The 26,693-nt window shown below is 41.4% G+C and overlaps 1 protein-coding gene across 1 annotated transcript in view; it reads right to left on the bottom strand.

Moving 5' to 3' along the window:
* ptgis (prostaglandin I2 (prostacyclin) synthase) overlaps positions 1 to 6,548 on the bottom strand; it is an 84,010-nt gene extending 77,462 nt beyond the window's left edge. Inside the window, exon 1 of the mRNA XM_048549677.2 lies at positions 6,354 to 6,548. Coding sequence (XP_048405634.1) covers positions 6,354 to 6,421 — 68 coding nt within the window. The 5' untranslated portion in view covers positions 6,422 to 6,548. The remainder of the gene's footprint in view (positions 1 to 6,353) is intronic.
* Between the last annotated feature and the right edge of the window lie 20,145 nt (positions 6,549 to 26,693).

Here is a 26,693-nt window from a genome sequence, read left to right as displayed (position 1 = left end):
TGGCCTATCCTGTTATCCCTTTTCAATATTGGGATAAATTTACAATCCTATTGTTCCTCACCTCTGGCCAGACAAAATTTGAAATTCTAGGGCCTCTGTTACCCCCTCCTTTGCCTCCTTCAACAGCCTGGGCCACAGCCCATCAGGACTTGCATAATTATCCACTTTTAAGACTGCTACACCTGCTAGTAGCCCCTTGTGATCATATGGAGTGACAGAGTAGACTCAAAAGGCCAAATGGCCTACTTCTGTTCCCATTTTCTTTTTTTTTGTGCTTCTGTGTTTCCTCTGCCCTCCAGGTTCACTTACCCGTGGTTTTCCTTTTCATTTCATTGCAGACTCTTTGAGCTGCTTGTCAGGATCCTATCCCCTGGCAATATAGTTTAAATCTGTCCAGACAACATTATTAAACATTCCCACTTGGATGTAACCCATCCAACTTGTACATGTCCCACTTTCCCCAGAAATGATCCCGATGTTTAAGCAATCTAAAGCCGTCCCTCCTGCACTGTTGCTCCAGCCACATTTTAATTGACTCTATCCTCCTTTTCTTATTCTCAATACTGCAATGGCATGTGAAGTAATCAGGAGATCACCACCTTTTTAAGGCTTCCTTTCAATTTCCTACCTCATTCCCTAAAGTCTGTTTGCCGGATCTAATTTCTCTTTCTTGCTATGTCACTGGTCCCAACATGAACCACAATTTCTACCTGTCCCTGTTGGTCTGTGACATCCTTAATATAAAAACAGAATCCTGGGGAAACTGAGCAGGTCTGGCAGCACCTAAACTGAAGTTGCTGGGAAAGCTCAGCAGGCCTGGCAATATCTGTGAAGAAAAAAATCCGAATTAAAGTTTCGGGTCTGGTGACCCTTCCTCAGACGGCCCTTTACCAGTTCTGAGGGAGGGTCACCGGACCCGAAACGTTAACTTTGATTTTCTCTTTGCAGATGCTGCCAGACCTGGTGAGTTTTTCCAGCAACTTCTGTATTTGTTCCTGCTTTACAGCATCTGCAGTTCTTTCAGCTTTTATTAAGTCTCCTTAAGTCGCTGTCTTCTGAACTGCTTGATCCTGGTAACGTACAATCTACAGTCATGTCTACAGACAGAGAAGCACTTACCTCTCCTCATTTACAAATCCCCAAATGCTTGCCCTTTCACATTCCTTCCTGAGCAGCTGGACCACCTAGAATGCCAGCAGCTTGGCTCTGGCTGCCCTTCATAAAAGCATGAAGACTCGTGTTTTCTGAGATCGAGAAATGGTTTACAAGTGAGAGAAACTCAGCCAATTCCCTCACTGCCTGCCTGATCCCTTTCCTTTGTTGTCAGTCACTCATTCCATCTCTATCTGCAACTTAAGCTGGGGTGACCACATCCTGAAGCATGTTATCCACAAACCTCTGTGCTTTGTGAATACACAATCACGCCCCAAGCCTTTGCTCAAGCTCCAAAGGCTGGAGCTCAAATTGCTCTGCCCGGAAGCACCTAGTGTTCATGTGGCCATTCAGGCCACTAGGAGCATCTAGGATATCCTATAAGGCGTAGGTTGAGAAAATAATGAGTCTGAACTCCCCAGACATGCCCTAATAGAATATAAATACTTTTATTTTACAGTTGATGATATCCAAGTATACATGTGGAAATATATTGTTCTTGTTTTTATCTCAAATCTCATTCAAGCCAGCTGTCAATCTGTCCACTTCTCTGTGATGATGCTAATCTTATTGGTAATGCTGACCGTTTGTCACAAGGTTTCACTTCAGCTGCTCCTCTTGGGTGTGTTATGATAGTATAAGTGCTGCATTTGCTTTTAAATTGAAAAATTTGAAGTGGAGCCTGGCAGAAGTTCTACTTTCAGTCTCATTCAAGCATAGGTTATGTATAAAGAACATAGAACATAGAAAAGTACAGCACAGTACAGGCCCTTCGGCCCACAATGTTGTGCCGTGGAATAATCCTAATCCAAAAATAAAATAACCTAACCTACATTCCCCTCAATTCACTGCTGTTCATGTGCATGTCCAGCAGTCGCTTAAATGTCACTAATGACTCCGCTTCCATGACTACCACTGGTAAACTATTCCATGCGCTCACAACTCTCTGGGTGAAGAACCTCCCTCTGATGTCTCCTCTATACCTTCCTCCTAACACCTTAAACCTATGACCCTCGTGGCAGTCAATCTTGCCCTGGGGAAAAGTCTCTGGCTATCGACTCGATCCATGCCTCTCATTACCTTGTACACCTGACAGTCTACTCTCTATCATCAGTAAAATGATGGAAGGTGTTGTCAACAGCACCTCCTCAGCAGGAACCTGCTCAGTGACACCCAGTTTGAGTCACGGTGGATACTCGGTTACCATCTACCACCCACCTGAGAGCAAAGGAGAGAAAATCGAGAACATGACAACACAAATAAGAGCAATATCTAATCACAGCAGTTCTAAATAAAATCCTAGACACACCCAAGCACAAATAAGTTGGTGCCGGTCAAATGCCTCACCCACAGATGACTTGAATATTGTTTTTCTCTTGGTCAACTTTTGATTTTTTAAAAAATCTTGTATGGCTATTCATTTGCCATGAGGCCGTACCTTGCAGCTGATGTAGACCACTTTCACTGCCATTGTAGCTCCGCAGGTACAGCCCTGCCTCTGAGCTAAAAGCTCCAAGCACCAGTCCCAATTCAGGACCTGTACATGGAAGAGGCATTCTAGATATAGTCAAGCAAATTTGATAATCAGCCCACTATCTCCTTGGAATACTTCCTTACTATTCCCCAAATGGAAAAGTAGGGTATGTTAAGTACAGGGTGATTCCCATTCTTCCATTCTTGAAACAAAATGAATAAAAGACTATAAGTTAGTTATAGGAGCCGAATTAGGCCACTCAGCCCATAACGTCTACTCTGCCATTCAATCATGGCTGTATGCTTCTTAACCCACTGTCTTGCCTTTTCCCCATAACCCTTGATTTCTTTAGCCAGCAAGAACCAATCTATCTCTGTCTTAAAAGCATTCAATAACTCGGCCTCTACATCCTTCGGCAGCACTGAGTTCCACAGATTCACCACCCTCTACCTGAAGAAATTCCTCCTCATCTCAGTTCTCAAGTGTCATCTCTTCACTCTGAGTCTATGCCCTCAGGTCTTAGTCTCTCTTACTAGTGGAAACATCATCTCCACGTCCACTGTATCCAGGCTTCTCAGCATTCTGTAAGTTTCAATCAGATCTGTCTCAACCTTCTAAATGCTGTAAAGTACTAACAGATTTCGCAATCATTCATCATATGACAAGCCCTTCATTCCTGGGATCAATTTTGAAAGCCTCCTCTGGACCCTCTCAAAGGCCAGCACATCATTCCTTTAGATACTGGGCCCAAAACTGCTCATAATATTGCAAATGCTGTCAGACCAGAGCCTTATACAGCATCAGCAGTGCATCCTGCCCTTGTATTCTAGCCCTCTTGAAATGAATATTAACATTGCATTTGCCTACCTAACTGCCAACTGAACTGCATGTTAACCCTGAGAGAATCATGAACTAGGACTCCTATGTCCCTTTGTGTTTCAGATTTCTGAAACTTCATCCCATTTAAAAAAGGTATGCCTCTATTCTACCTACCACAGTACATAACCTAATAATTTCCCACATTGTATTCCATCCGTCACTTCTTTGCCCATTCTCTGAGCCAGTCCAAGTCCTTCTGCAGCTTTCCCACTTACTCGACACTATGTACCTTTGTGTCATCTGCAGGTTCAGCAGCAATGTCTTCAGTTTCTCATCCAGATCATTTGTGTATGACGTGAATAGTTGTGGCCCCAACACTGGCCCCTGCAGAACTCCATTAATCACTGGCTGCCACCCTGAAAAAGACTTCTTTATCCCCACATTCTGCCTTCTGCCAATCCTGTATCCACGTCAGTGCCTTGCCTCTAACACCATGGGCCCTTCCCTTATTTGGCAAACTTCTGTATGATCCCCTGCCAAGTGCCTCTGGAAATCCATATACATCCACTGGCTCTCCTTTGCTCATTACCACCTCAAAGAATTCCACCAGACTTGAGAGATGTGACATCCCGTTGAGAAGCCAAGCTGACTCAGCTCCATGTTACCTGGTACTTTCATGTACTCTGCAGTCTCATCCTTGAAAATGGAACCTAAAATCTTACCAGTGATTGAGGTCAAACTAACTGCCCTATAATTTCCATGTTCTGCCTCCCTCTCTCCTTAAATAGGGCTGTTACGTTAGCCAACTTCTCTTTAGAGATGGCCACTATACTCATCTCTGCCCTCTGAAGCTCTTAAAACTTTAGGTTTACAAATAAAGTTACTGTTGAATGGAATTTGTACTTAACTTGCCAAAATAATTTGTTATTGTACTGTTTGACTGTGGTTTAAAACTGATGCATGGATCTGATCAGCAGCTCTGTTAACACTGCACTCAGAATTAAACAGATGGATACAATGAAGAAAGTGACCAATGGCACACTTGTCCCTTCACCATAGATTGGAAAATCAGAGTGAGTTTCTCTACACAACTTGCATATCTGGAGAGAAAGCCAAGTCAACATTTTGGGTCCAATGACCCTTCAGAATGGATCACTGCCAAGAAAGGTAGATATTATTTGTAGTTCTCTAGGATTGGGTTCAGCCGGGGTGCGTGGCTGCAGGAAGTTGGGATTCGGAAATGGGGACAAGGAACTGAGCCTCTGTGGCCATCCCCTTGCCCTCAGTTCACTCCCTCAGTGTTGCAGAAATTATCCTATACTGAGATAATCAACCCCTGTCCCAAACTGACAGTCTGGTACACAGGTTTACCAGGCTGACCCCATCTTGTCTGATGTGGAGAAGCGGTAATTGCAGCCCAAGTGGGATAAGGCCCTTAAGTGGTTATGAAATGACCATAGATCCTTAATTGGCTATAGCACGGGTAAGATGAGCTTGGGACCTCCTGCCTAGAATATAATTTCTGTGGTGACAAGAAAGCAGCAGAGATTCCCTTGAAGCCAACTCACCCCTGTTATCTTCTCTTCCCTACTGCTTTTCAGCAGGGGAGATTCTGTCCATCGTTTTAGTATATACGTACGTCATGCCTCTTTTCTGATAAAAGCCCAAAGAACAGAAAGGGTTCAGAAAAGATTTACAAGGATGTTGCCAGGGATGGAGGGTTTGAGCAATAGGGAGAGGCTGAATAAGCTGGGGCTATTTTCTCTGGCATGTTGGGGACTGACGGGTGACCTTACAGAGGTTTATAAAATCATGAGGGGCATGGATAGGCTGAGTAGCCAAGGTCTTTTCTCCAGGGTAGGAGAATCCAAAACTAGGTGGACATATGTTCAAAATGAGAGGGGAAAGATGTAAAAAAAGACCTAAAAGGTAATTTTTTCACAGATGGTGGTGCACGTATGGAATGAGCTGCCAGGGGAAGTAATGGAGGCTGGTACAATTACAACATTTAAAAGGCATCTGGATGAGTATATGAATAGGAAGAGGTAGAGGGATATGGGCCAAATACTGAGAAATGGACTAGGTTAATTTTGGATATTAGGTCGGCATAGACAGGTTGGACTGAAGAGTTTGTTTCCATGCTGTAAGCTCTATGGCTCTAATATGACTATAGTAGTATACTAGACACTATCAAGCAATCCGTGCCATGTGTGTTTGAAAGCAACACATGACTAATTATCATGAAACTCCTAAAATTTTGCTGTGCACCTCAGCACCTTCAAGATAAAAATCAGTAAAGCGAGATTAGGGAAGTCTAAGAATAGGAGTTCCTTCAGGAACATTAGTAGAAATGATAATCAAGGAATTGCATCTGCAACATGTTACTCAAAAGGATTTGTTTTGTTTAATAAAGAAATACAGACAGAGGTCTGTGATAGTTATCATTTCAAATCTTGCTTCTTTCAAGTAGAGACTATAAAATAGCAGGAATATCTCTGCTCACTCTACTTATTGCCACGTCGGAGTCCTACAAATTGTTGAGAGGTTTAGTCTCGAGTAGGCCATTGTAAGGCTATTGGCATGTAATAACTCCATGCCACATATCTTTTTAAATATACATCCTTGATTATCAGGAATTCTGTAACAATGCATCGTTAATCTTTTATTGATTCCTGCAGCTCTGTGCTGCCTTTGAATATTCCACTCTAATTTTCACAACAATTGTAACTATTTAATGACTTTCATTAACTCAAAAAAATCAAATGCAAAAACACGAGTGAGTTTGCTTACAGATTAAATTACATTACATATTTTTGTGCCCCAGAGCTTAAATTACAATACCAACATTCATCTACTTGCAAATATATTTAACATCATCCCAGAATATTTACTCAATTATTCATCTTACCTGATCCTCCACCATTTAAGAAAAAGTATGACGATCAGACAAAGTGCAAAGAAAGACAAAGTGTACATGCTCTTTCCAGAAAAAAATTCTTCTTTTCTCCTTCTCTGGTGATGCTATGTGCTTTGAGTCAGATCTTTTGAATCTCAGCTGTAAGAACAAGTCTAATTCTATAATCGCAGTAGCAACAGGTTTGACCTGCCCTGTCAAAGTGATACAGTGCAAAACCATGTCAGCCTTTATAACAGATGCTGAATTCAGAATATGGCACCTTTCCATTTTTTAGGGCCACCCCTTTTTTCCAAATGGACGTGCTCTACTCATGCTGTAAGATTCAAGTTACGTTTAAAACACCAAAAAATCTTGACACATGAGATTTGAACTAGAATTTAATCTGTTATTTGGATATTCCTTGAAGAGGCAGCTTGGAGATAAACTATAGAGTACTTTGGTTAAGTAACTTGCAGCTCCTGACGTACAAAATTCTGTTCAGATTTCTCCATCTTTGAGAGAGTTTGTCAAGTTACCACCCCATTGTATATTATTTTTTAAATTTGCTTCTATTAAGCTAATAGAATTATAAATAATTCTGCTTGGGTAGCGAACAATTTGTGTTTAATACTCAAAGACAGAGAACATGACATTTGAACAACACCATTGCCTAATTTTATGGGAAGTAATTAAAATTAGAATTATATCAGTATTATTTACTAAATATTAAACTGAACAAAATTAGCAGTTATTTAATTTGTTCAATATCAGTAAGTGAGATAAACAGCACAGAATTACACAGGGTACAGTTTAAATTTGCAGCATGTGAAGTTGTCGTGTACACGGATATGGTTGTTTTTTTTTGTGTGCCTGATTCTATTGGGCAGGAGGTGGCAGTGAAAGCCTTTAAATTGTCCAATTGAATCAGCAAGATCGGATCAGCTTTCATGGGAGGACCCTATTGCCATAATCTGGTGAGCTAGGAGTAATGAAGCCCTGCAGCTTATCAATTATTCAGGCTGTCAGGAGTAAGACTGAAAATTGAGGATGTGGAATATTGAAACGGGGTTGACAGAAAGCCAAAGTAATTTTGTTGGACAGGTGAAACATTTTCCTTTCAGGTCCACTTGTTAGATTGTTCATTGGCTAGCACCAGTGGGTAAAGTATACTTAACTCGTTTTGTGATTACTTGTACATAGGAATGACATTGAGATCCTGCCTGGGATTTTCATTTAAACCTTAAAATGAACCTTCCAGCTATTGCAGGTGAGAACACCAGTCACACACGTTGAGGCCATCTGAATCTAACAGGTATGTGAAACTTCAGGTATCCTTGATTTTCAGAATATAAAATATACAAAATTCACACCATTCACATTTTGAAATGTGGAGCACAAGCTACACCTCCATTAGATAACATCCAAAGGGTTACACACTACTCAGTGAAGCAGGTATTGTTATTACAAGTTATAGTAACAATGACACACAAAGACTAAACAATGCAGGTCAATAGGTCGGTAGAAGTCAAATATTTAAACACTAAATAACTGACTTCTGTAAAATGCTTAAACAAAGCAAAAGGTCAGATAAAACTTTTGGCTCAATCTCAGTCCTCATAATGATCTATTTTCTCCTTGCGGTCATCATTAATTGTTTGTTTCAGGATGAGTAACATATTTCTCAATTCCCATACGGAAGTGAATTTATATAATACTGGCTGTGAGTGTTTCTACTTATAATTTTGTAATGTGTGAATTTTGAAATCCATGAAAAAGAACTAAATTTCCAATAATCAGATATGATGACGATCCATGTTGCTATTGTAACGTGCAACTTTAAATGAGAATCATTTGGACGGAAAAGTGCTAGACAATTGTAAAGAATGCCCCTGAAACCCCTGGTTGATTCTTCCTGTTTCTCATCACATCTCTGCTAAAAGACCAACACAGGAAATTAACTAAATCCAAGTTATGCCCGGTCACCGTTGTTTCAGTATTCTTATACATGTAGGGAAATCCTTCAGGCAATTGACAGAGAAGGTTTAAATATAGATTTTTTTTGGTTTAGTTCCACTATTGAATTCAATTTGGATATCTTGCCATGTAATTTGTGACATGTCTACCTAAGAGTGCCTATGGCCTGACTTTAAAATTCTGCAAAACTCCTATTTATACAATATAATACATTACATTCTGTAAGGTAAATACGCCTCTCTATACAGACTGCTCGTTCTTAACCCCTAGCACATGATTATTCATAGACTGTTACGTCCCTGTTTCTTCATTCTACATCTACCCTAAAGTGAAATAGTAATTCTTTCTATAACATCTTTTCTTAAATCAGTTACATTCCCACCATATCCATCCCAAAGTCTGAACTTCACAGGTCAAACCTCAGTGGTACTATTGCAACTCTCCCTGATCTTGTTCTTGTCACCAAAGACCAAGGCCAATGTTCATTGACTGGGTCACCATTCCATGAGGCAATTTGATATCATCGTTTTGTCATCACCCAGAGTTTTTGGTATTCAAACTCATTTGTTCTTGCGACATTTAATAACATGAAGGCTTTTCTGGATGTCCCAAACTTTCAAACCAGTTTGAATGAGATGGGATTCTGTATATTCAATTCTCATAGTCATAGAGGTGTACAGCACAGAAAAAGGCCCTTCAGCCCATTGAAGCTGCACCAGTCAAAAACAATCACCGAACTATTTCTAATCCTATTTTCCAGCACTTGGCCTACAGACTTGCACGCCTTGACGTTGGAAGTGTACGTCTAAATGCAACTTAAACATTATGAGCAGTTCTGCCTCCTACAGTCCTTACAGGCTGAGTTCTAGATTCCCACCACCTCTGGGTTAAAAAAAAGTCTCCTCATATTTCCTCTAAATCGCCAATGCTTTACCTTAAATTTATGCCCCACTGATTACTGACCCCTCCACCAATGGAAAATTTCCTACCCCATCTAGCCCTTCATAATTTTATACATCTTTATCATGTCCCCCCCTTCAGTCTTCTCCACTCCAAGGAACATAATCCCAGCCTATCCAATTCATAACTAAAACTCTCCAGCACAAGCAACACGGGAGCCAGAAAAGTGAAACAGAATGGAAGAGGCACTTGGCCCATCTTGTTCATGCCAACCCTGGGGCACCCCAGATGCCCCTTTTAATACCTTCTTCCTGCACATGGCCCACAGCCCTGCAGCTTACATCACTTAAGGTGTGGATGCAGGTATTTTTAAGGAGTTTAGGGTCTCTGCCTTTGCCATCAACTAGGCAGTGAATTGCAGACACCTACCACCCTCTGTGTAAGCTGTTTCCTCAAGTACCCTCTAATACTTCCACCACACTCTTGAATCTATGATCCTGGTTTTTGAAGAGAAACAGGTTCCCCCTGTCCAAATCTATGCTTCATGATTTTATATACCTCAATCATGTCACCCCTCTATCTATCTGCGTTCAAAAGAAAGTGACACAACCTCTCCTACCTCTCATATGGCTACAATTCTCCAGCCCTGGCAACACTCTCGTAAATCCTTCCTGCACACTATCCACAGCAATTACATTCTTCCTCTAGTCTGGCGACCAGAATTGCACACAACACTCCAATTGTGGCCTCGCAAGTGTCTTGTATAGTTTCGTCATTATATCCCTACCTTTGTATTCTATACTTGTGCCAATGAAGGGGAGTATGCTTTCTTTACAACCTTATCTACCTTCTAGGGACACATACATTTGCATGCTTAGGTATTTCACTCCATCTATTCCTGTTAATATATTCCTACTTATTGTGCATTCCCAGGTATTTTTGACCTCCCCAAATACGTTACTTCATATGTTTCGGAGTGAACTTCATTTGCCACATTTCTGCCCATCCCACCAGCCTACCTGCTTCATTTTGGAGCTGACAACTACCGTCTATATTATCCATTTCAGGACCAATTTTTGTGTGTCATCTGCAAGTCTGTTTGTTTAAAGGCCGCCCTCAAAATTTCAATATCTGATCATACTTTTTGACTAGGTATTATTGTTAATAACATCTTTACTTTATGCCTGGATGTATACTACTTGTTGTACATTTCTTCATTGATCCTATTCCATGTTGCTTACTTGCTACTGATCACTTGAGATATTAGATGTTATAGAAATATAGAAAATAGATGCAGTTGTAGGCCATTCAGCCGTTCGAGCCTGTGCCACCATTCAATGTGATCATAGCCAATCGAGTAATTTCAGTGTCACATTCTGGCTTTCTCTCTATACCCCTTGATCCCTTTATCCACAAAGGTCATGTCTCGCTCCCTTTTGAATATATCCAATGAACTGGCCCCAACAGCTTTCTGTGGGAAAGAATTCCAAAGGTTCACAACTCTCTTAATAAAGAAATTGTTATCCCAGTCCTGAATGGCTTACCTCATTTTCTTAGATGTGACCCCTAGTTCTCCACCGTTGGGAACATTGTTCTTGCATCTACCTTGTTTAGTCCCATCAGGTTTTTATGTTTCTGTGAGATTCCCCCTGCCCCCACATTTTTCCAAATCCCAGTGAGTACAAGCCCAGTCAATCCAATCTTTTCTAATATGGCACTCCTGCCAGCCTGGTGAATCTTCCTCGAAAGCAAGAATGTCTTTGCTCAGACTAGGAGACCAAACCTGCACACAATACTCAATGTGTGGCCTCACTAAGGCCCTGTGTAACAGCAGCAAGGCATTCTCACTCTGATACTCAAATGCTCTCACTATGAAGGAGAGCATGCCATTATCTTTCCTTACTGCCTGCTGCATCTGCATGTCAATCTTCAACTGTTCTACCTTGACACCCAGGTTCCGTGGTAACTTTTCTTTTCCTATACGGCCACTGTTCAGATAACCTGCCTTCCTGTTTTTGTTTGCAACCAAGGTGGGTAATCTCACATTTACCCACCTTATATTCCATTTGCCAAGTATTTGACCAATTAGCCAGTCTGGCCAAGTCACCCTGCAACCGCTTGGCATCCTCCCCACAGCATACACTGCCACCCAGCTTAGCGTCATCTGCAAATTGAGATATTGCGTTCAATTCCTTCATCCAAATCATTAACGTATACTGTGAAAAGCTGGGGTCCCGGCACTGAAATCTGCAGTACCCCACTCGTCACTGGCTGCCATTCTGAAAAGGACGCATTTACTCCAACTGTCTGTTTTCTGTCTGCCAACCAGTTCTCTATCCCTGTCAATATGTTATCCCCGATACCATGAGCTTTAATTTTCCTTACTAATCTCACGTTGAACCTTGTCAAAATCCTTTTGAAAGTCCAGATATACAACATTGACTGATTCACCTGTGTCCACTCTGTTGGGCCCATCCTCAAAATTCTAGACAATTTGACAAGTATCATTTCCCTTTATTGAATCCATGCTGATGTGGACCAATTCTGTCATCTTCCAAATGCTCAGTTATTACACCCTTAATAACTGACACCAGCATTTCCCCTCTACCGATGTTAGGCTAACTGGCCTGTAATTCCTTATTTTCTCTCTCCCTCCTTTTTTAACAAGTGGTATTACATAAATTACCCTTCAGTCCATTGAAACTCTACCAGAGTACATAGAATGCTGGAAAATGATCACCAAAGCATCTGCAATTTCTGGGGCTACTTCCTTAAGTACTCTGGGGAGTTATTAGGTTTTAATCCCATCAATTTCGCTAATACCATTTCCTGATGAATAAGGATTTCCTTTTGTTCATCCTTTACGTTTCACATTCTGTCCCATAGCATTTCCCGGATGTTATCTGTGTCCTCCTTAGTGAAGACAAATCCAAAATATTTGTTCAACTGTTCTGACGCCTCTTTGTTGTGCATTATGAATTCACCTGATTCTAACTTCAAGTTCACCTTAGGCTCTGTTCCAGCATGAATTTGTGTTTCCATCCTTTAACACACTTTTTCCATTGAAAATAAAGGTACTGAAGCATCTTGCTCCATAATTTAGCAAAACTATATTCCATGCAATATTATTTGCTCGCATTTTAACATTTTTCATCATGCTCTCGGCCTCTCCATTGGTCTGAGGATGAAGAGAACTAATTACATGATTGATTCCATAGTCTTCTGCAAAATTTCTTGAAGCATTCATTCATAAACTGTGGACTATTGCCTGAGAAATTTTCATTTGTAAATCAATGGAGTTTATAATGACACATTGCATTTGCGATAAAGATGAAGTTTTCCTTTGTTTTCTGCAAGGCTCCGGTTTGCTCATTATCCCAAACCTCTGCTTGCTCATTTGCAAAGATTTTCTCAAAGGTTTGGTCATTGTACCAAAGTTCTGGATGAATTTTCTAATCCAGCTGAAAATTTCAGGGAATTTCTGCACATTATTTGCAAATCAACTATTATGCATTTTTGTTTAAATATTGTCTCAAATTTAAATCCTGATTTTGTAAATTCACAATTTTCATTAAAGGTGAGAGCTGTTTCCTCAGAAAACAAATTCTGAGTTGTGTTTCTGTCCTGCAGTACGATGTGTATTATCCATATAACAAATTACTCCGTTATTCCCTTTAAGAAAATTTCACATGATCTGGCATTTTTCTGGTGGCCATGACATACCAAAGAGAAGGTGGAAAATGTTCTTGTTTAACACCTTTGACTTATTTTCAATGGTACCTACCAAAACTCATGATTAGCTTCAAGCTTAATGAAGAAGACGTTGTTGGCAAAGTTCGTCACGCTGCCATCCATTGAAGACAGAGGGTGGATTTCCGCCTGGACTGCATTATTTAATTTGTCAGTTCTACACAGAACCAAACGCAGCTCCATGACACTTGATAAAACAGTTTTATATCAAGTCCCTCTTTAACTTAGTGCATCAATGGGTGTGATCCTCCGGGAATGTACATAAGTAAATATAGACGCAGTCAAGATAGTCTGATTATTGTCAGAACAGATTTGATTAATGGTAATCATTTACCTGCCAGTGATTTTTCTGATCAAGCAACTGAACCGGGCCTATCCTTAACAGTGTCTATCAGAGAAAACCAGGGACAATTCCACTTTGTGCAAGAGTAATCTTGTGCCCCAAAATATACCTCTTCTTTTTACACTTGTGGTATTTCAGGAGTTAAAAGTTCTAAACACAGTTTGACAGATATTGAGTAAAGGTAAGCTTGTAAGGTTCACGAGGTGGGTTGTCTGGATTTTGGATTATGGTGCCAGGTGAGTGAGCGGGGTAGTGTGCTAGACGAGTGCATAGGGTAAGTTGGGTGGTTGGACTGGGTCTGTGGGGTTGTCAGCTCCAGCAGGGATTAGATTAGGTTGGGCTAATGGGAATGGGGTCAGTTCCAGCAGGGCCAGTGTCAGGGAGTGTGTAAGAATTGTGTCCAGTGGGGCGATGGGGGTTATTAGGACTCAGATGTGTTTTTGGGGGAGGGGGTAGCCAGTAGTGAATCATGGAGTCTTTAATAGTTGCTCAGGATTTAGAGTAGGTGGGTAACTGTGATAATGGGAGCTGCAGATGCTGGAGAATCCAAGATAACAAAGTGTGGAGCTGGATGAACACAGCAGGCCAAGCAGCATCTCAGGGGCACAAAAGCTGACGTTTCGGGCCTAGACCCTTCATCAGAGAAGGGGATGGGGAGAGGGAGCTGGAATAAATAGGGAGAGAGGGGGAGGCGGACCAAAGACGGAGAGAAAAGAAGATAGGTAGAGAGAAGAGTGTAGGTGGAGGAGGTAGGGAGGGGATAGCTTTTCCCCCGCAGTGGTCGAGAACGCCCTTGACCGCATCTCCCGCATTTCCCACAACACATCCCTCACACCCGACCCCCGCCACAACCGCCCCCAGAGGATCTCCCTCGTTCTCACATACCACCCCACCAACCTCCGGATACAACGCATCATCCTCCGACACTTCCGCCATCTACAATCCGACCCCACCACCCAAGCTATTTTTCCATCCCCACTCTTGTCTGCCTTCCGGAGAGACCACTCTCTCCGTGACTCCCTTGTCTGCTCCACACTCCCCTCCAACACCACCACACCCGGTACCTTCCCCTACAACCGCAGGAAGTGCTACACTTGCCCCCACACCTCTCCCTCACCCCCATCCCAGGCCCCAAGATGACATTCCACATTAAGCAGAGGTTCACCTGCACATCTGCCAATGTGGTATACTGCATCCACTGTACCCGGTGCGGCTTCCTCTACATTGGGGAAACCAAGCGGAGGCTTGGGGACCGCTTTGCAGAACACCTCCGCTCAGTCCGCAACAAACAACTGCACCTCCCAGTCGCAAACCATTTCCACTCCCCCTCCCATTCTCTAGATGACATGTCCATCATGGGCCTCCTGCACTGCCACAATGATGCCACCCGAAGGTTGCAGGAACAGCAACTCATATTCCGCCTGGGAACCCTGCAGCCATATGGTATCAATGTGGACTTCACCAGTTTCAAAATCTCCCCTTCTCCTACAGCATCCCTAAACCAGCCCAGTTTGTCCCCTCCCCCCACTGCACCACACAACCAGCCCAGCTCTTCCCCCCCCACCCACTGCATCCCAAAACCAGTCCAACCTGTCTCTGCCTCCCTAACCGGTTCTTCCTCTCACCCATCCCTTCCTCCCACCCCAAGCCGCACCCCCAGCTACCTACTAACCTCATCCCACCTCCTTGACCTGTCCGTCTTCCCTGGACTGACCTATCCCCTCCCTACCTCCCCACCTACACTCTCTCCACCTATCTTCTTTACTCTCCATCTTCGGTCCGCCTCCCCCTCTCTCCCTATTTATTCCAGTTCCCTCTCCCCATCCCCTTCTCTGATGAAGGGTCTAGGCCCGAAACGTCAGCTTTTGTGCTCCTGAGATGCTGCTTGGCCTGCTGTGTTCATCCAGCCTCACATTTTATTATCTTGGAATAGCTGTCTGGAACTGTGAGTCAGTTAGAAATCCTGTTCATGCTTTAGTCCTAAAGGGACATAGAACCAGACCTAATGGGACAACTTGAGACATCTTGGGTTTGGACATCCAAGGCATTCAACTTCAATCAATGTTCATTCGCAGAAATACTGGACAAGTAATCAAGACACAGTTACACCTATTCTAAACTATCAGGAAGCCAATTCACCACAACGGAGACAACAGAAACACAATGGAATACACAGATTTGCAAGATGATAATGAAGTACGCAGTCTGTATAACTGTTGGCCCTGGCCTGGGCAGGGCCGGGGGAGGAAGAGAGATAGAGAGAAAGCGCCATCCCCACAGCTGCCAACAGAACAGGGACCCCAGACAGCTATCCTCTCTGAGAACTATCAGCAACTGACCACAATCAGCAGATCTGACAACTGACAATCTCCGAAATCCACAGACACGACTGACAAGAAGTCAGACACGTTCCGAGTTGAAAACTGGCTCACAAAACCACCACAAAGTAAGAAAGCCCAAGTTCTCAAACCAGCTGAAGGCCTATGCAGCCTGAAGCTGGTGCTTCGCTGAAGACTACGGTAAGCGGGTGAAGCCAGCTGTATTTCAATATTGTTTATCCCCAGGGCCTATTTCCTCGAGACCCAAAGTATCCAACCTAGCTGGCAGGGTGGGGAAGGTGGATTGCTGACAGTGCAGGGAAATTCGAGGTTGGGAAGTCTGATTAAAATATCTGTGTTTGAAATTAAACAGTAGTTTCTAATAATAATTAGTCTGTGTTAAGTTAATAATTGATGGTGTCAGTTCCACTGTTTTGAATTAGCGTTTTTAGCTTTCATATTTTATTCACCTTTGTATTATTTCCCTCTTTATTACTTTTGTCTTTTTATTTCTTGTGATATACTCATCTTTGCAATTAATCAACGCTGACCTGAAACACTTGTTTACTGCCTTCTTCACTTCATATTGCTAAATTAAGTCCTGTGTCAGAACCAACGACCTGGTGGGTGATCCAGGCTGCCCGAGAGTTCGGGCAGGGTTACTGATTGCACAGACCAGAGCTCCCCACAGCATCCAATCTAGTGATCCAAATGGGTATAAAAATGGTTTACTAAAACATTCAGAGGATACTAGATTGCCTCATGGTTCTTCAGCCATCACATAAAAATCATTATCCTGAGTGAAATATGGTCATAGAGTGGGTCCTGGTGCAAGCTGATAGTGCCCTGCCTGGAATTCATCTTGATGCCAACATTTTGCGTAAGATGGAAGTAAGTGATCAACACCAACCCTAGCATTCATGCAGAATTGAAACATTTAACAGGAAAGCAGTGAAAATTATGGTGGTCATTCTGAGTAGTAGCTAATATTGATACGGCTCTTTTCAATCTGCTATCCATATTGATTCAATGTTGGGAGTTGTGTAGATTGGTCAATTTAGCATTGTGTGGCCACAGTGTCCAGAGATGTGCAGGGTAGGTGGATTATCTATGGAAAATGCGGAGTTGCAGGGTTACACGGTTAGAGTAGGAGGGTGGATTTGGGTCAGATGCTCTTCAGGGGAATTGAAGTGACTCAAATGTGCAGTTTTATATTTATCTATCAGCTTAAAACTACAAACATTAATCACAAGCAAGTTCAAATATGCTAAATAGATGAATTACTTGAAAAGCAAATGGACCCTGCTAGACCTCAAGGAATGTGACCTAAATCACAGTGAAACCTATATTGCTTTCACCGCCAAAAGCCAGTAAGGACTAAAAGAAGGGTCAGCTTACTTCAATGGATCACTACCTGGTAGAGTATATTATGAATGTTAAACTTTACAATACAGTTTTCTTGAATGTTTCTTTGAATTGAAAAGGACATAGAGTGCCCAAAAGAGGAGTTTTGGCTTAACACCACCCTGGATGGGCTGATGCTATCTAGAGCTGCAAATCTGTTGATTTGCTAATACCACCTTGCAAACTTTGATACAAAGGAGAGACTGTTAGTTTTCTGGACACGTCATGGATGATATTTCTGCTTCACTGCCAACTAGACCTCATCTAGCTATCAGGGGAGTTCACACAGAAGCTGGTGGCATCCTCACCAGATGGAAGCCCATAAAGCAGCTGTTCCCATTAAAATGCTCAGTCTGAATTGAACGTTATTGTGATGATCAGCATACCAATTAAATGAAAGAAAGCCAACATCAGTAAGCCCCATGTTTTGATGGGCACAGGCCAGACAGTCAGACTGGACACCTAAACAGAATTTCATAGATAACTCAGATAACGAGGTGTAGAGCTGGATGAACACAGCTGGCCAAGCAGCACCAGGGGAGCAGGAAAGCAGACGTTTTTGGCCTAGACCCTTCTTCAGAAACTGAAGATAACTTCATAGATACTTCATAGAAACTTCATAGATAACTCAGTTTGCTCAAGGGACTAATACAACTATTGTTTGGATTCTGGGAGGACAGGACGGCTCACATTCCATGGAAATTTGGTTTGTAAGAATGGACAGAGGGTGTTGGAGATGTTTCATTTCCTTGCGGGAATTCAGCGTCATTTCTGCTCTCCTTGGTCCCATGAGGAAATATTACAAAAGATGATCTTACAACTTCAGACCTCTTCTAAACAATGTAGTGTATTTGGACTTCAGCAAAACTTTAGATAAGGTTCCACGTGAGAAACTGATACCACAAGCAATAGGGAAGTTTGAAATACTCTTAATAGTATGTGGGAGAAAAAATTAAGTTTAATGATGGAAAGTGTGTTATCTTTCTGTGATTCAAATAGCTAGGCTTGCATTGATAAACCTCAGCTGCTGTATGACAAAAACTAGTCTTTGTGCACCATAGCTGACCATCAGGGAATCTGTTCTATCCTGCTTGCCAGTCCACATGCCTCCACACTAGCTACCTCTAAGGTGCATCCCCGTCCTTCTGGAGCATTTGAAATCTCTTAACTAACTGCATCAATTTCTGCCTGTTTCAAAATTGTGGTGAATTGTGATTTTATTCTATGACTGGTATTGCAATATCCTTTTGCAGCAATCAAAACAATGAAACACTGCTTACGCAGCTCAGTGCTATGCTGTACACTTACTCCTGTGTGTCTTATTGCATCACCATTCTGCTGTTGCCTGGGGCTTGCTGATTGGCATCATGAGCTAGACGTGCAAACAGATACAGCTAGCTGATGTTCATTCCTCCTCCACATGTGTTGCAACTCAGATAGGAGTGAGGTTTCCTCCATTTTTCTAAATCTAATCAGTGATCTGTGCTCCAACATTAACTAACTTTTCCCCTGAAATATGCTAAATGAATTTTTGACAATGTTTTTATTTAGTTTTAGGCTTTACAACAAAAAATGTAAAAAACAACAGATGGTAGAGGCAAGTACAATTACAACATTTAGAAGACATTTAGATAGCCACATGAATAGAAAAGATTTAGAGGGATATGGACCATATGCAGGCAAATGGGAGTAAATCAGTTTGGGAAATCTTGTCGGTGTGGACAAGTTGGAATGAAAGGTCTGTTTTTGTGTTGTATGAGTCTATGACTCTGTGTTCCTACTCCCTTGGTATTAAAAAGTTACATAAATTGATGGCCCTAATGTTATGAGTTTGTATTTCACTCTGACATGTGGTGAAATTTGAATGCAATAAAAGCCGAAATTAAACTTTTAGCATAATGGTGACTGTCTAACCATGATCGATGTAAATATCCGTCTGGTTCATAAATGCCTTTAGGGAAGAGGAGTTACCACCCATACCTGGTCTGGCCTACAAGTGACTCTAGACCCACAGCAATGTGATTGATGCTTAATTATCTTCTGGGTAATCAGAGATGGACATTAAATACTGACCAAGTCAGCAACGCCCATATTCGAAGAATGCACGTGAAAAGCTTACTATTATAACTGTGATGCCTATGAGGCATGAAGTGATTTTTATCACATGCCAATTACATAATTTATTGCTTTGCTTAACTTGCTACTTTGGCAACAATTATAACTCTACTTTAAAAAGACTATCACAAGACTCTTTAAAACATAAATGAAAACATCATTTAGGACAACCACAGAATAACTGAAGGTAATTGAAATTACTAATATCAACCCATCATCCAGATTGATGTAATTGTATGATGCCCGCAGCATGATGAACCAAAACCTAAGCACTGGCTCAACAACAGAGATCACTGTCTCTGAACATCCCTGAAAGTACTGAACAGTACTCAATTACATCTGCAAAGGGCATGGATGATGTGGCTCCCTGTTGGACAAAGTGAGAAGATGGTCATGAGTCCCAAACGTGGAACGCATAACATCGACCTGTCCAATCTTATCCCTTATTGGAAGCACTCCATTTCTGCACTGGCTCCTCATGGGGCTATCAAATGAATACCCAAACTGGACAACTCATCATAAGGTTTTCCTCTCATCAATGCAGCAGAATCAATTCTACACCCAAGCAACAAGTAGCATTGTCAAAGTTTGTATTGTGTAAGAGATGCCTTGTGATTGAACCTTCTTTGTTTAGAGCTGCTGCTACAATTCTTCTTGAAATACTAGCTTATGGGGCTTGTGCACATTAAGTAGTGAAAGATGTCCACATCTTGTACCTTTTTTATGGAAGGATCTTATAAAAACAAAATACCCTGGGCATTGGAAATCTGAAAGAAAAACAAAAAAAAATGCTGGAGAAATCCAGAAGGTATATCAGTATTGATGGAGAAAGAGACAATTATTATTTCAAGTCTGATATGACTGTCCTGCAGAAGTCCTTTCGATCTTTGACGTGGCACTCAGCATGATAAAAGGACTTCCTGGAGAGTGAGGTTTTGTTTGCTGGGTTTGTATTACATGACTCACAGTAAAGAGCGAAGTGAATTAGGCTGTTCCAATTAAAAGATTCTACTTTGTTTCGCTTCTGAAAACATCCATAGTTTTAGTTCATTTCATAAGGTCCTGGCTGAAGTGAGATGTTTCCCTTCAAGAAAGGTGATAGTTCGGAAATGTTAGGAAATAGGTAGCCTCAGTGCAAGGTGTTCAGTTTAAAAGTTCCGGACCAGAATGTTTTGTTTAGAACCCTGAAGAGATTTTTTTTAAAAAAGCTGAGCAATTCTAAGCACAGTTTCATGAATGCTCGTAGAAAAAGCTATTAAATTCTGAAGATGATGAATGGAAGGCCACAGTTAAGTCAAATCCAATGGCTGTGATAGGCAATGGATTCTCTCTTGTGATTTAATAATAAAAAGGGTCTTGTTGGGATAGATGGAATATTGTATTTTAACATGTATTTAGAAATCTTTTTTGTTATGTTTAAATAGTTTAATTTCTTTTGTATAATATATTCCTGTTTTATTGCTAAAAGATATATAGCATTGTCTGCCTGTGTTTACATGAATAACCATCTTGCTAAAGAAATAAAATGTAAGGCATGATCTCTCAAGCTAGATTTCTGTCTGGAAGCTAACTTGTCCAGGAATAACATTAGCTGAGCTATAAACACTTTGCTGATGCAAGGACACTTTGCGTACAGGGACCTGTTTCACATATTGGACCAGGCTATATCTCAGGGTTGTTTGCTAACTCTTAGTACTCACTCACTTGTCCCTACCTGGAAGCTCTCATGTTATGTCAGTGTTACACATGTTCTGTGCATCAGCAAGCTGATCCAGAAAACAAACTGCATGTGCTTCAACCAATGGAAGGATGTTTCTATATTGGAAGGATGTAGTACTCATTCGCATCAAGAGAGACACCCTTTGGTAAAAGGGTGACTGCATGGTAATTCAAGATCAGCCTCTGATACCAGTTTAGGGGCAAGTTAAGGTGGACAGGATCAGGAACTTTTCATAGGTAGTGAGGAGCTGAATGCCAGATTCTCCAACACTCATATCAGTGCTTTCTAATCCATTACCAGGCCATTTTATTCCTCCAGTGAGAGAAAAGGGAGGGAGGGAAGTGAGTGAGATGGAAGTGGATGGCAGTTGTTAGCTCTGGTGCAGGCTGGGGAATTGTGGTGAGTCTCCCTAATGAGTGAGTAAGCTGTGCTGAGGACATGAAGAGTTAGTTGTGTTAAGGCTTTGTGTGTAGGTGGGAACAAGTGAAGGAGGATGTGGTGTGCAATAGTGAGAGTGGTAGAGCATTCACCTTGCAGGAAGGTGCACTCAGTGATAGAAATTATCAGTGTGAGATAGTAGAGGTGAAATGCTGGCATTTGCCCTGGCCGAATGGAGAAGGCCACTGGCTGCTTGCTATACAACTGGGCCCTCCTTCAGATAGACCATACTAACAGCGCTGATCACAGGTCAAACTGGCAAGGTCTGGCATTGTGCCCTCCCCTGCCAGAAGTGTTGTTAATGGACATTCTCTTTTTGCACTATCTCATCAACCAACACAGCCATGTTCCTGTCTGGAGAGCAAGGTATCAATTTCCCCTCAACTACCAAGTACAGGGAAACTGCCACAAACTGTGTAGAGCTGCTCTGGGCTGCCAGCATTTGTTGTGTGTCCAGCAGCCTTTTGAATACGATGCCAGGAATGTCAATATTTTGCAGGTTTGTTGGCCATGGTGACTGGTCGAATTGTGTTAGCTTTGGACACTTTGAGGTGTAGTAGATGGTTAATGAAGTGCATTTTGGACAATAGTACAAGAAAACTTGTAAGGTCTCAAAGAGAGAAACACTGCATGAAATTTGATGAAAATGAAACATTGAATAACTATGAAAATAACACAAAGCATTGTGGACACTGAAGACCGGAATCAAAAACAGAAATTGCCGGAGAAACTTAGCAGGACTTCAACTCTGAAGTAGTATCACAGGACTCTAAACATTAGTTCTACCTTCTCTCCACAGATGCTACCAAACCTGCTGAGTTTCTCCAACCATTTCTGTGATTTGAAAAAGATATGGTGACATTCAGCTATAGCTTTTATTCGGGGTCTATGCAGAATTAATTTCTCTCTGCCAGATGCCAACTCAGACTGTGCCAATTGACCCTAGGATGTCAAGATTTGAGGTGGGCAATAGTCTAGAATCTGACTCCTGGCTGCAGTAACCATATGCATGAGGTAAATATGTATAAGTGTTGGGCAATTACAAAATTGGATTTAGCTATAATGCTTTCACCATATCACTACGTTCCAGGAAAGATCTGCCCAAAGAAGAGGGTGGAAAACTGGGGGATGGGATGTGGCATGTGGAAGGATTTCAATTTAGTAAGTGGATAGAGGCAGTATCAGGAAAACTGACAGCTCTGAATAAATAATTGGAAACTAAAAGCACCTTGAGCCTTCTAAACTTTGTTTTGACCTGTCATGACTGCGAAAGATTTATAAGCTTTATCACAACTTTCCATAAATTAATTTGACACAGATTTGATACTTTCTGCTAAAGCCTTCCTTGAATTCTGCATTGAGGTGAGAAAGTGGTAAAGAAGTGTAAATCATTATGGCAGCTGGTGCTAACATGTTAGATAATTGAATTCCTGCTTGCCCATAGTAAAAATGTCTTGAATCAAGATGAAACATTGTGAAATATACTTAAGATATAGCAACAACTACTAGACAAAACATCTTATTTATTGGTACAGTTGATGCGTGGTAAGTAACAAACTTGTTGAGAATATTGCAAAACTAAAAACTTAGACTATTACACGACATGAACTGAGATGGCTTATGAGTATTGGAGAAATTATGGAAAGATTACCTAGCCCATTGAACCTGTTTCTCACAGGTGTGATATGCCTCAAACATCACGATTACACATTGCCCTGCCCCAACCAGCGCCCAGGCACGTACTCGCCTTACAGAAACAAAAAAAAAAAAGAGCTTTGGGAAAATCCCCTTCCATATTCTTTAGACTGTCAAAACCTACTTCAGCAGACCACATTGGTTGGGTTCACCCTCTAAAGCAATTCACCAGCCTTTCTCTGGAACTTTAATTTCCATACACAGACTTCGACAGTTTTTTAAATTTAAAATAATCAGTCACTTGAAAAATAATGTTATTCTTTGTGCATACTGGTCACAAATCACAAAACCCTTATGCAGATCTAAAGTAAAGAAATATTACTTTTAAGTTTTGCCTGAGAATCCAAACTTATTGAAGTTGGTACTCAATGTTGTAGAGCATATAAATCTTTCCAAAAGACTTCACTATTGCATTACACAACTCAAAACTGAACATAGTATTCTAAATGGGATCTAAACAACACACTGTAAGGAGGAAATGGTGGGAAGAATTTACACATATCTCCACAGAGATGGGCTAGGAGGCCAGGATGTCCATTAAGTAGATGAGTAGGATGCACGGTGGAGATAATTAAATCTATGATGAGAAAATTTAACAATGCACTTCACACTAAGAAATCACTCGAGGCAATTATGTATTTCCTTAAGGACTTCATTCCATGCCAATTGGCTCTGATAATCCAATGTTGTTGCCCTTCAGTTTCTGCTTCTTAATTTGGTGCATAGCTCCTCATGCTTGTTATGCAGAATGTTTATCTTCCTGATTGTAGTTATAATTACAACCGGTTCTTTTCCCACAATCCACCGATGTGCAAACTGCCAGCGTCTGATTCAAGGGTGTGAACTTTGGATTTGGACCTCTGGTGGCATGTTGAACCAGATGCCTTCAGCAGCATGACAATAAATCAGGCTGTCGGGTTTAAAAATGAATTCTATGCAACCTGTCTTTTCTGCTCAGACAGCCTGTACCCAGTGGAGAGACCAGTTGGAACCTTGACTGCCCACACTTAATGGCCTGGTCTACCTGGTCTTAAAATAAGCCTATTATTATAAAGAGTTATGGTTGCACATCCCAAACGATCATGGTCCTGATGAGGAAGGAGGAACTTCTTTATTCAAGCCCACCTATGTCAGTCACAACAGAATTAACAAAACAAATGATCCCTTCTCTTGTACTCATCTTTCTTAGTTTCAATGTACGTTTCTTTTAAAAGAAGGGGCCAATTTAGCTTTCTTGAGATAAAGAATAAATTTATTAATTATTAAAATGAGGAAAAGTAAATGCATTACGCAGATTACAAGTGAGATTTGAGTAAACAGGTAGTTAAAATAAAATAATCTTTGGTTTGTCTGTGTTGTTAGGTGATGAAAGGTTGTGCCATTAGGTTGGGTAATACCAGTGACGTTGACTCTTACAATTGAGCAGTTATTCTGGAAATATTAGGTCTACAAATTCGCCAGAGGAGTTGTTTGGTTTCCTGTTTGATTATTGCTTTTGACTGGCAACTTGCTTCTAGCAATTAGAGAGAGAGAGAGAGAGACAGAGAGACGGAGCGAGAAAGAGGAAGAGTTCCTGTTTTTTTTTCCCCTTTTTACTTGCAAGCACAGGGATGTCAAGTAGATGATATATGCTGTAATCATCATAATACACTCCAGGCCAATAGCTCTAGAACACCAGACTAGTAAATCAGCACTGGAACAATAGGTTAGAATATTATGACAACTGTACAATTTGACTCTTGGCTCATTCTTTTGTGTATTACTGGTAGGGAAAACTCCAGACATATCTTTCATGCCAATTCTTACAAATGTCCATAGATGAAACTCACAGCAAATTGTTCAGGTTTTGTGTTTTTTTTTTATTTTTCAAGTGGCTATCTGAAAATCCTTGACATCCTCCCTGGCATGACATTCTATTATCTATCTCTCTCTCTCTCTCTCTCTCTCTCTCTCTTTCTCAAGGCTAACTGGAATCCCCATGGGAATTCAAGATAATCACTGAATTACATTCTTAGCCATGTCCTTTTGCTAAAAGTAAGACCATCTGTTTCACTTAGAATTTCAATACATCTATAAATAATTTTGTTGTCATGGAAACCCCTCTCCTTCAGTGAGAACTTCTCACTCTAGCTCCATTGAAGCCACCGACTTACTTTGTTCCCTTCGTTGCATCACTGATCCTCGAGGCAGATCCTAATCTAAACTGTATAACAGTGCAGGCAATGATCACCAAACATGCCGTCCCTGCTGGTACCGGAGATCTGTCGGCCTCTGTGTGTTTGGCTGTTCTCAGTGGTCAGAAAACCATCCTGAATAGAGCATAGAACATAGAACAGTACAGCACAGCACAGGCCCTTCCGCCCATGATGTTGTGCAGAACTTTTACCCTAATCCTAAGGTCTATCTAACCTCCACCCCTACCTTATACTATCATCCATATGCCTACCTAATAGCCACTTAAATGTCCCAAATGAGGTTGACTCCACTACCCGTTCCGGCAATGCATTCCATGCCTGTACCACTCTGAGTAAAGAATCTACCTCTGATGTCTCCCCTATATCTACCTCCACTCATTTTAAACCTATGCCCTCTTTTGATATCTACCTTCACGCTAGGAAAAAGTCTCTGGCTACACATTCTATCTACACCTCTGATCATTTTGTACACCTCTATCAAGTCACCTCTCATCCTTAAGCATTCTAAAGAGAAAAGCCCTATCTCTCTCAACATTTCCTTGTAAGACCTTCCCTCCATTCCAGGCAACATCCTGGTAAATCTCCTCTGCACCTTTTCCACATCTTGTAATGAGGCAACCAGAACAGGAGATAATACCCCTCATGAGGCTGAACCAGGCTTTTGGATAGCTAGAGCATAACTTCATGGCTCTTGAACTCAATCCATTTATTAATGAAAGCTAACACACTATATGCATTTTTAACAACTATACACCTGGGTGGCAGCTTTCAGGGAACTATGGACTTGAACCCCAATATCCCTCTGCTCCTCCAAGCTGCCAAGAATCTTTCCATTAACCCTGTTTTATGCTTTCAAATTTGTCCTTCCAAAATAAATCACCTTACATTTTTCAGGATTAAACTCCATCTGCCACCTCAGTCCAGCAGTGCATCTGATTGGCTATAAATGGGATTGGTGGGCATTTATAGGTTGTGGTGGTGATGCCATAGGCTCTCTATCTAGCGAACATGGCCACTTCCAGGAGCATTACATTCCACCAAGTGTGTATTATATTGAATAGTTCCATTAATATAATCTTAATAGTCTATGTACATTGTCTGCAGAACCTTCACATTGTTGTTCACAAATCATTAAGAGGTCTGACCATTCTTTTTCTCTCAAATGATTTAAGCACTGCACCATTCTACCCTGGGGCATAGTGATCCCAGGAAATAACAATATGTATAAATAAATAGCAGAGGTTGGCTATTGATAAGGTTGCTGCCTAGAAATTGGTTCCAGCAAGTTAGGAAGAGATCCTTTTTTCAGGTAGAATGGCGTTTGTTGAATGGTAATTTTGACCTTGGGAGGAGTTGATTGGTCTATCGGGGTAGAACCAAAATTATTTATTTTTTTAATAATTTTTTTCTGGGAGATGGTTCTGGACTGCTGCTGAGAAAGCTCCCTGTCTAAACTGATGCACCAACTTCTGGAATGTCAAAATGTATAAAGTTGACTTA

Source organism: Stegostoma tigrinum, chromosome 19, assembly GCF_030684315.1.
Source record: "Stegostoma tigrinum isolate sSteTig4 chromosome 19, sSteTig4.hap1, whole genome shotgun sequence".
In the NCBI taxonomy this organism is placed as follows: Eukaryota; Metazoa; Chordata; class Chondrichthyes; order Orectolobiformes; family Stegostomatidae; genus Stegostoma; species Stegostoma tigrinum.
Note: the sequence above shows the minus strand (reverse complement) of the source record. Positions and strands in the feature narration are given on the sequence as shown.